Here is a 12,269-nt window from a genome sequence, read left to right on the forward strand (position 1 = left end):
TGACCCCCTATACTGTATATCCCTGCCTCTTCTCTCTCTCTCTCTCTCTCTCTCTCTCTCTCTCTCTGTGTTCCCTTTCTCTCTCTCTGTGTCTCTCTCTTTCTCTCTCTCTCTCTCTCTCTCTGTCTCTGTCTTTCTCTCTCTCCCTCCCCAGGTCTAACTGGCTGAAGCCCTGCTGTGGGCGGCGCGTAGCCCTGTGGCAGGTGTGTCTGCTCAGCGCAGGGTTTAACTGCTTCCTGGTGGCCTGTGTCATCCTGGTGGTCCTCTTCCTGGCCTTGGAGCTTCTCATCGACACCAAGCTGCTCCAGTGTAACTCCTTTCCTCGATAATATTTACACCCTCATGTACTGAACACCACCAGAGTCTCGCGTTGCACAGCGCTGAAATGTGGGCTGTCGATAAAGCTGCTACAGTATGGGTCGTTACTGTCAATACAGTCCCTGTGCCCTGCCTCTCGTTAGTGTCGTCTCCTGCCAGCTGGAACGGGCTGCAGATAGTAAATGACTCAGATGGGGAGAGGTGAGAACGAACCGGTCCTTCCTTCCGCGGCGCCGGGCGCACGTCCCCGTCGATTACGGGCGGCGGGCCAGGAGACGGGGCCCGTAATGATGGCCGAGTCTCGCTCCAGGGACTACAGGACAGCAGTCCCCTCAGATGTACCACCGGCCAGGCCCTCCCCAGCTGCTGCCAGTCCCGGGAAGACTAATGGAGGCATGGGCGGCCAGACAAGCGCCCCCCCACCAGGGAGATTAGCGGAGGGAGGGAGGGAGGAATGAAGGGGTACAGGTTGGGATGAGGATAAATGGAGGGAGGTACTGGGAGGGATGATAGGCCGGACGGATGGACAGGTCAGAGGAGGAGGAGGAGGAGGAGGAGGAGGAGGAGGGGTGGAGAGGTCTGGGACAAAACGCATAGTGTAGCAGTGAAATACAACTACTAGGAATGCAGAGGAAAAAGGTTTGCTTCTGTGCTTCTGTTTTCTCCTAGGACCAGCAGCTACTGATAGATATGCACAAGCCCCTTAATTATCTGTTTGTGCTGACTTGCCCTTTACGGTAAACCAACTTGAGATATGCATTTTTATCGGTGGAGTTTTCTAGTTCACGAACTCTCTCAGTGGGTCTGTGGTTAGAGTGTGCACCCTGATACTGGGAAGTTGGGGGTTCGATCCCTGGCCGAGTCATACCAAAGACTATAAAAAATGTTACCCAATGCCTCCCTGCTTGGCACTCAGTATCAAGGATCGGATTGGTCCCCGTGACATACTAGCGTCATGTCCAGGGGGTGTACTTGTATATCAAGCTGCCTCACGCTAAGGAATCAGGAGATAGGCTTCTGCCCTATGGGACACTAGGCTCGAGAACCATTGGTTCTCAAGGCTACTTACTTACTTTCTAGTTCACGTCTTCCTACAGTATCTCTTTTGTGTTATTATTCCTTCCAAGTTGCCAACGCTTTCCAGTTTGCCAGCATCATCCATTGGATCAGCCTCATCATCCTCTCCCTCTTCTTCTCTGAGGTAAGTGACCGACTGACCGCTGTCTGGTCCCGTACTGTGCTGCGTCACGGCCTGTTCACACGCGGACACACAAGGGTCCCCATCCCCAACTAATAGACACCAACAGTCTATGACCTTGCACGTCTATTGAACTGCATTTCATTAATTATTTCTATAGTTTTGTTTCATATCTCTATTATATTTAGATTTTTATACTACAGTTTTTTTTTTATCCTGCTGTTATTTTATTCTGTCAATTGTTGTTCTGCTTGTGTTCTGTGTGTCCATATTTTGCGTTAGAACATTGTCCACTGGAGAGCGACATTTCGTTCTGCCGTATACTGTGCTTGTATGTGGTTAGGATGACAATAAAATTGACTTGACTTGTCAGACATCAGTCATCTGAACCAAACAGTAATTAACAGAAGGCAGATGGGAGTAATACAGTAATGCAGATGGGAGTAATACAGTAATTACAGATCACTGCTCAGGTTACGGGGACATGGGCCACCTAACACCGCCACGCCTCCTGACCCCATATACAGACAGTGTCAGATGGGAGTGGTGTTGGATGGATCGGCCCCCGGCCCACCAATCAGAGAGGGGCCCTAACCGCGCGGCGGCCCTCTCTGCATCTCGCTTGCCGTGCCACTGTTGTTGTTCACGCGTCATACACTCTGATGAATTACTGGCCAACTTTACCTGTCACCCCATCCTAATTGAATCGTCAATCAATGGGCTCGTTCAACAAAGGGTATCCATAACCGACACTGTTTGCGTGTGCCGCAGAGTTGAATAGGTGAGATCAGATCACAAGTGCGATAGACCATTTTGCTTGGCCAGGGATCAATATCTTTAGATTGACCCCCTATTACAGCTGTGTATAAAATATTTGTTGGAGCGTAGCGTTCAAACAAGGTAGATTTGATTTGGTACATTCATACAGGTGTAAATATGTGTGAATATGGACACAGTGTATTCAGAGATACAGCGCTAAGATAAGATCCAGAATGTGTTGGGAGTATGTTGACACCTCAGGGAATGTGAGAACGTTACTGTGAATCTCACTGTCCTCCTCTTCTCTCCCTTGTTCCTCCTCTCTTTTTCTCAGACTGTCTTCAGAATTGTCGTTCTTGGGATCTGGGACTACATTGAGAATAAAGTTGAGGTAAAACTCCAGTGGAGCCATTAAGCAAGTCCTAAAGCAAGAGCTGAAAGCAAGTTTCATCTGCAAAATGCTGCATAGAGTAGTCAGCAAATACAGCTATCTACTGTTAGGCTGAGTGTGCCCTATTGGACTGCGGTGAGGGTGACTCTGGTGTATGGTCTGCGGAGTGTGTGTGTGTATGTGTGTGTGTGTGTGTGTGTGTGTGTGTGTGTGTGTGTGCGTGTCGTCTGCAGGTGTTTGACGGTGCTGTCATCGTGCTGTCCCTGGCCCCCATGGTGGCCTCCACGGTGGCCAACGGCCCCAGCAGTCCCTGGGACGCCATCAGCCTCATCATCACCCTGCGCATCTGGAGGGTCAAGAGAATCATCGACGGTGAGAGACAGAGAGAGAGAGAGAGACTGAGAGAGACTGAAAGAGAGAGACTGAGAGAGAGAGACAGAGAGAGAGAGACTGAGAGAGAGAGAGACTGAGAGACTGAGAGAGAGAGAGACTGAGAGAGAGAGAGAGACTGAAAGAGAGAGACTGAGAGAGAGACTGAGAGAGAGAGAAAGAGAGAGAGAAAGAGAGAGAGAGACTGAGAGAGAGAGACTGAGAGAGAGAGACTGAGAGAGAGAGAGACTGGGAGAAATAGAGAGAATGAGAGAGAGAGAGACTGAGAGAGAGAGAGAGAGAGAGAGAGACTGGGAGAAAGAGAGAAGGAGAGAGAGAGAGACTGGGAGAAAGAGAGAGAATGAGAGAGAGAGACTGAGAGAGAGAGAGAAAGAGAGAGAGAGTCCCAATGTCCACCCTTAAGGACTCACAGACTTTGAGGCGCCTTCCCTCTAAGTGCGTGAGGGGTTAGAGCTGTCCCATTGTCAAATCGTTGTCTGGCTGACATTTTGAACCCTTTATGCACTTATGCAGACTTTGCCTAAGGGAATTACCCACAGTTCATATCATTGTGACGTGAAACACAGGGTTACCTGAATAACGGCCAATTAACAAGCACGGACAGATCAACCAACCAAAATGTCATGTTTTCAGCTGGATTTGCTTATCCGCACAAGTAGCCTTATAATTATTTTGGTTTAAAATGTTTCACATACAGGTTATCAACCCTATGGGTTTATATAATTTTATTAGAATTTTATTATTGGAAGGATAGTCCCTTGATATGCAACATCTCATTTACGAGGGGGTCCTATAAACACAAATATAAAATTATAAAGACATACAGTACAGACAAAACAACATAACATAACTACAAATACACAGATACAGACAGCTCGCTCACCCTCTCCCATCCACACACCCCTATACCTCAACTATTGTACCAGGAAATGAGTTACAGTGACCTATATAATAAATCAAATACATCAGCATATTAAAGAGCAGTTCACAGATTAAAAGCATGAACAGGTTGTTTTAAGATGAGAAAATAATGATTAATTGAAATGGGAAAGAGGTGATGGATCTGAGAGAAAGTGGAAGATTATTCCAATCAAAGGTGCTTGATATTGAAATGACCTGCGGCCGACTTCTTACAAAATTCTTGGGACAAAGAAAAAGGGATATTGCACATGTCTGAGTTAATATGAAGCTCAATATGGAATCAACAACTGTTTCAAATAGGAATGACACTTAAAGTAAACTCATTTGAAAATGAACTGAATCCAGTGAAGTTGCCTTCTAACTTCTAGCTTGTTCTAGCTTTAGGCTGCAACCAATTTAATGATTCATACAAAAAGTAACACCTCAGAACAAATCTACATAGAGAATTATATGCAGCGTTAATGGGTTGAAGATACGAGTCACAGGTTCAAAGTTCTGGTACACAATAGGTAAAATCAACTGAGAAATAATGATTTGTTTGAAAATATATAGGCTGGTTATATGGTTTTAAATTGGCCATAAATCATATGATTCCCCAGTTAAAAGCTGGATGACATTAATCATCCATCTTGGTGCAGTTCTTTGAATTGAGATTTCCAGCATGAATATGGAAAGAGTTGTGAGGTGCAAAAATACACATTGTCATTCTTGAGTAAATACTTTTGGATTCATCACAAACAAGAATCACAGGCAGTAATGTAGTGAGCTTATGACCACAAAATGAAATGATTTCAACAAGTTGAACAGAAATGTTTTGAAGGTAACACAGAGGGTTGTGATAATGTAAAGGGGATTTGACTCAGCCCAAAATTAATGTACATCTAGGCCTCAAGAAAAATATAACGTAAAATTGAAACGTAAAATAAAAAGTCCAAAACCCACAAAAGTAAGAAATATGTTTTGGCGTCAACATAATGTGACTTGCAATGTGACTCGCAAGTGCTGTCCAATTCCTTTTTATTCCATTACAAGCCCTTGCAGCCTCTCGCACTCAACCACTTTACCAGGTGACGTCAATAAGTCTGTGAGGGTTCAGGGCCTGAGGGTTAAGGGGGGACATTTGGATTGGGCCTTCCTCACTACACCCGGCAGCCATCTTTCAAGAGTCTGTCTACTCACCAGCCTGACTCAGTCAAAGAGCTCTGAGCTCTCTCTATACATGGTGCCCATATCATGTACAGTACGTGATAAATAAACCAGCTTGAACTTGAGAGGGCGAGGTTAGCTACTCAAGGGTGTTGCTGTAACACAAGAGGTTTAAACAGAGATGCTGCTGGTCACAAAGTCACATTCACCTGACTTCACTTTTTATTAGACGTGTGGTTTGTGTGATTTCAGAAGCCTTAGGAAAGCGGAATTGAAACAGTAACTAAATCAGAACCACCTTAATTAACCCGAGACGCATGTTAATGAGTACATAATTGGCAAATCAATTCTGCACGGAGAGCTCAGAACCATTCTTGTCATGATTATACAAATTATTTACAATTCAGAACAATATAGCTATCGATTGGTCGTCCAAGTAAATTGCCACCATTCTCCTACTTAAACTGGTATTGATCTCCAACCCTCGTTAAGAAGATTCAGAGACCATAATGAATCTACTGGCTGTTCTCTCCTATGCTAATGCGGGCTGGTCGATGTCTGCTGGGAGGTCACCCTCACCAGAGCCCTGCATACACCATCGACCTACAGAGCAGACCACACAGGAACTCCAGCACAAACACGGTCACCTCCTACCGCAGTGAAGCAGGCTCCATACTGTCACACTGGTCATATCGGAAGTTGTTACAGCTAGTAAGAGTGATGGAGCGGGAATATGTCTTTTAGAAATACACCCCTGACAGAGGAAACTAGCCTTGTCATTACTCAGAATCAGTAAGGTACTGTAACACAACCACGTTGGAACAGCGCGGTTTGAAGAGGGTCTGTTCTGAGGGCGCGAGCTCCCTATTCTCTCCACAGCGCATTCCAGCCTGTTTGTGTTGATGTGTGTGAGTGATGGAGTCATCTCGCCAGGCATCTCTGCCAGTAGCACACACAGCAAGAAAATCAAACTCACCGCCCACCAATGAAATTACAACTGACAAGCAGATTGGATTGCACAGAGAGTGGGACTGTCTCTCCCTCTTAGAGTGAAGTGTGACGTCCGTGCCTTTGCTAAGCCTAGTCTAGTGTTCTTTGAGTTCAGGACAGGTTGATCCAGCTCAGCGTTCCGATATGCATGATATTGCATGGCTTCATGTGTGTTATTGCTTTTATACAACAGGATTACATCGTCGCTAAAAAGCATCGCAAAAAACAATAGTTTAACTATTAACTTTGACTGAAATGTGCCTTCCACCACAGCATAGTTTGCCCCAATGTTTATTGTTGCTATTAGCAACCTCATACCAGCTGATTGTTCATCGCAGGTGCAACAGCAAGCGAACATAGCAGCTACTGTAACTACTGTACTAGTCAGTAGAAATAACATTTACATTCTTCTATTCTTAGGTTTCTTTCATAGAAAAAAAACAACTGACCCAAGTTGTAATTAGAACAATCAAAAGTAGTGTCAGTGCTGCAATGATACTTACAGGTGATTTAACGGTTCATATCGTGAATATCAGTAGGGTTCACACCATCGAACTACCCATTGTATAATAAACTAGAAATGGTGCTCGGAGAAAAAATCATCAACAATCACTTGTCAACGATGCAGAATTTTAAACTCTAGTACATTAAATAGGCTTATCTTAATAAACACCTAGGGGGCGCTGTTTCAAGTTTTTCTTATGCGAGTGCGCTACTTTCTCCAGCACAGAGCTGAAAGTGGAGATACCACTCGGTCTGCCTATGCCCTATGCCATGGGTTTCCAAACTCCATCAATGTTGGCCTCCCCTCTGACAACAGTGACACACCCACGCCCCCCCATCCCCCCAAATTTGTCCATTTTGCAAGGCAGCGTTAGCTAGCCCATAACGTTACACAGCTAAGTTACCTCAGGGGCACCTGTTGCTAGTTAACATTATGATGTTTTCACACAATACATTCATGCCTGCGGGGGCAGGCTCTCTCTGCACTATCCACAAATTTTGTATACATCTCTCCCATTATTTATTTAGATTTTCTGACCTTTAAAATCACGTATCATTCATAAAAACCATCGAAAATTCGAAAATAAAAAACATGTTTTTCCTTTCTTTTTTTTTCTAACCATCCCTCCGTGCCTCCCCTGAATTTCTTTGGGGCCCCCCAGGGGAGGCACGCCTCACAGTTTGGGAATGCCTGCCCTATGGGAAACTATGCAAGTACAGCATCTCTGATTTTGGTTGACATAACTTTAACGTTAATCGTGTAGGCTAAGTTACAAGTATCATCATATTTGGATGGATTAAGCTAGTTAGCTACTAGCTAAATTATTAATGAATATTAGCTATTACACTCTAAGATGACAACGTTGACATAAATTACACAATAAACGATATAGTCTGATGTTACGTAAGCTAGCACTAGTAACGTTATGTTGATTGTTTTCACATTGATTCGTTTGCGGCTACATCGTTAATCAGGCTAACGGTATATCGAGTGACACAAGAAAAGGCAACAAAATACATAAATGGGATGTGATGGATCAATAGCCTAATATCAGTAGTGGGTAGATGTGTGCTGGATGGTATAAATGTTTATATGAAGTTAACTAATACAACCCAAGGTAAAGGAACTCAGTGGGGAGACAATGCAGGCTTCTGGTCTTTCTCTTCAGGGCATCCCTGGGCCCAAGTGCACCCCATCACCACGCTGATAAGCTATGCTAACTACGTACGTTTTGCCATTCCGCAGATCTATCTATGGGTCTGGGACACTTCATGCAAAAAACCTGGTGTTCAGATTCTGGCAATTGATTGGTAGCGCCGGAATCCCGCCAACACCAATCAGTAACTACTTTCGCGATCACGCGCTCCCACCCAACCTGGCCCCGCCCATCTAACCAGGGCTAGCGTCTCTCATTTGCTGCTACGACCTGTCACTCTTTCAATGTTGAGCCCTAGGCCCGCCCTCAGAACACCAGCTTGGACGACGAAGTGGCACAAGACCATTATGTAGTATGCAGAGCGCAGCGATTCAACATGTGGAGAGAGACTACTGGTGACCGTCCTGGACTCCACCTACTGGTCACACTAAAAACACAGACAGGACGACACACACAAACACCCCCGGCAGATGGAGCAGGAGGATCATCTCTGCTGTGGTTCTGAGTCTGGCCTCTTCCCTCCAGGCCTGTGGGCGAGGAAGAGGGAGTCTTGTGAGGAGGGTGGAGGAGTGGGAGCTGTCCTTCATAGGGGCTTAACACTTGGCCCGAGCTGGGAAAGAGAGTGAAACAGGCCTTTGTGACGGAGATGCTGTGGAATCAGCCATGGTGTGAATTACACCGTTCCACGTGTCCGGCCAGCAGCTGTCCACGTAACAGACACACACACACACACACACACACACACACACACACACACACACACACACACACACACACACACACACACACACACACCAGCCCACTTTGACATGCGTATTATTACTATACCAGAAATTGGGTAGCTAATAATCCTCCACTCGGGCATCTCATGCCGAGTGTGAGTTCTGCTTTGCGCCTGCCACCTCTCCTCCTCTCACCCTCCCCGCTCGCTCACGTCGACAGCTCTATAAATAGGCTGCGTGTGTGTGAGAGAGAGAGAGCGAGAGAGAGAGAGGGTGGAGATAGCTGCAGACGCTGCCGCTATCAGTAGAAGGCCTTCGCCGTAGAGGGCCTGGTTACTCACTCTCCCCTGTGCTGATAAAGCCCAGCTCTTTATCTCCCGGCTGTATGGCTCTACTCAGCCCTCTCAACGGGATCTTTGTGAGCGGAGCTCAGCGCAGGGTCTAAACGGGGGTATTCACCAAGGGGACATGATGGGCCGGACTGAGGCGCTTGATGTGGACGCGGCCGAGGTAGACTAAGGTCACTGTTAAAAACCTGGGGGTTCATACAGGCAGTCGCACCGCAGGGGGGTAAGCTGGAACGGGGCAGTCAGGGTGAGGCAATCAATCCAGACAAGGAAAAATCACACACAGGTGGTGAAGTAAGCGGTGCTGGTTTTATGAGCAATCTCTAGTTTGCGTGCAACGGTGTTGGCTATTCCTGACTCTGAAATTATATGCTACGAACGGACACACACAGACACACACACACACACGGACGGATGAACACGGAAACTATGATGGCATCGTTTAGATTAGATTTGAATGTGACTGATAGCGTGAAAAGATGAACTTTTTGTAGGAGCTGTTAAAACTGTAGGAGTGGCGGCAGTTTACAAAATGTGTGCATTTATTCTACTGCCCTCCGCTGGTGTGCAACGGTATTGGCTACTCCTGATTGGTATAAATGTCATGCTATGAACAGACACACATATTACGTAGAAAATGTGCTTAAAAAGTGAATCTAGGCTACATAAAGTGTATGTGTGTGTGTGTGTGTGTGTGTGTAGCCTATGTGCTGCAGGTGAAGGTGGAGATGGAGATGGAGGTCCAGCAGTGTGAGAAGACCAAGGCTGTGAGAGAGGAGCAGCTGGAGCGCCTCACCCAGATCTGCCAGGACCAGGCTGTGAGTTTACACCAACACTACACCAACACTACACCAACACTACACCTACACCAACACTACACTAACACTACACCAACACTACACCTACACCAACACTACACCTACACCAACACTACACCAACACTACACCAACACTACACTAACACTACACCAACACTACACCAACACTACACTAACACTACACCAACACTACACCTACACCAACACTACACTAACACTACACCAACACTACACCTACACCAACACTACACTAACACTACACCTACACCAACACTACACCAACACTACACCAACACTACACCAACACTACACTAACACTACACCAACACTACACCTACACCAACACTACACTAACACTACACCTACACCAACACTACACCTACACCAACACTACACCTACACCAACACTACACTAACACTACACCTACACCAACACTACACCTACACCAACACTACACCTACACCAACACTACACTAACACTACACCTACACCAACACTACACCTACACTACACCAACACTACACCAACACTACACTAACACTACACCAACACTACACCAACACTACACTAACACTACACCAACACTACACCTACACCAACACTACACTAACACTACACCAACACTACACCTACACCAACACTACACTAACACTACACCTACACCAACACTACACCAACACTACACCTACACCAACACTACACTAACACTACACCAACACTACACCTACACCAACACTACACTAACACTACACCTACACCAACACTACACCAACACTACACCGACACTACACCTACACCAACACTACACCAACACTACACTAACACTACACCAACACTACACCAACACTACACTAACACTACACCAACAGTACACCAACACTACACCAACACTACACTAACACTACACCAACACTACACCAACACTACACCAACACTACACCTACACTACACCTACACCAATACTACACCAACACTACACCTACACCAACACTACACCAACACTACACCTACACCAACACTACACCAACACTACACCAACAGTACACCAACACTACACCTACACCAACACTACACCAACACTACACCAACAGTACACCAACACTACACCAACACTACACCAACACTACACCTACAGTACACTAACACTACACCAACACTACACCTACACCAACACTACACCAACACTACACCTACACCAACACTACACCAACACTACACCTACACTACACCAACACTACACTAACACTACACTAACACTACACCAACACTACACCAACACTACACCAACACTACACTAACACTACACCAACACTACACCAACACTACACTAACACTACACCAACACTACACTAACACTACACCAACACTACACCAACACTACACCAACACTACACCAACACTACACCAACACCTACACCCAGATCTGCCAGGACCAGGCTGTGAGTCTACACCAACACTACACCAACACTACACTAACACTACACCAACACTACACCAACACTACACTAACACTACACCAACACTACACCAACACTACACTAACACTACACCAACACTACACTAACACTACACCAACACTACACCAACACTACACTAACACTACACCAACACTACACCAACACTACACTAACACTACACCAACACTACACCAACACTACACCAACACTACACTAACACTACACCAACACTACACTAACACTACACCAACACTACACTAACACTACACCAACACTACACTAACACTACACCAACACTACACCAACACTACACTAACACTACACCAACACTACACTAACACTACACCAACACTACACCAACACTACACTAACACTACACCAACACTACACTAACACTACACCAACACCCATATCTGCCAGGACCAGGCTGTGAGTCTACACCAACACTACACCTACATCAACACAACACCAACACCTACACCCAGATCTGCCAGGACCAGGCTGTGAGTCTCTACACCAACACTACACCAACACTACACCTACACCAACACCTACACTAACACCTACACAACACCCAGACCTGCTAGGACCAGGCTGTGAGTCTCTACACCAACACCATCACAACGCCTACACTAACACTACACCAACACAGCACCAACACCACACCTACACCAACACAAAACTAACACCTACCACCAACACAACACCTACACCAACTCCAACACAACATAACACCAATACCAACGATAGCATTTCTCAGCCAGGTTTAAGAATCAGTCCTAAAACGTACTTTTAATCCAGTTAATCCAGAGTAAAGTAGAGTCTAAATTTAAGTTGCTGCTGTTTAATACTCTTTAATTATATAGAGAAAAACATTGGGTGAGACATGGTTAGAGATTCAAGTAGACACACACCCCAGCACATATCTTACTTTGTATCACACAATAATATTGATATCTATGAGGCAGTAGTTTAAATCTTTGCCACAAGAGGGCAGTATGACTTCACATACTAGTTCAATTTTTTTTTTTTCAAGAAACCATTGCTAAACCCCAGTGAGATATTCAATCAATATAATCAATATACATTATATCAAAGCTATCTTATGGACACTAATTCTGGACCTATATAGGCATGGCTTGTTGCTGAG

At 45.5% G+C, this 12,269-nt stretch overlaps 1 protein-coding gene across 1 annotated transcript in view; it reads left to right on the forward strand.

Moving 5' to 3' along the window:
* LOC311308473 (transmembrane protein 266-like) overlaps window positions 1-12,269 on the forward strand; it is a gene marked incomplete at both ends in the record, with an annotated part of 45,645 nt that overhangs the window by 29,451 nt on the left and 3,925 nt on the right. The window contains 5 exons of the mRNA XM_084437432.1: window positions 155-309; window positions 1,446-1,519; window positions 2,610-2,666; window positions 2,900-3,038; window positions 9,546-9,661. Of these exons, the coding sequence (XP_084293558.1) occupies window positions 155-309; window positions 1,446-1,519; window positions 2,610-2,666; window positions 2,900-3,038; window positions 9,546-9,661 (541 nt within the window). The remainder of the gene's footprint in view (window positions 1-154; window positions 310-1,445; window positions 1,520-2,609; window positions 2,667-2,899; window positions 3,039-9,545; window positions 9,662-12,269) is intronic.

This window comes from Borostomias antarcticus (assembly GCF_949987555.1).
Source record: "Borostomias antarcticus genome assembly, chromosome: 4".
Classification (NCBI taxonomy): Eukaryota; Metazoa; Chordata; class Actinopteri; order Stomiiformes; family Stomiidae; genus Borostomias; species Borostomias antarcticus.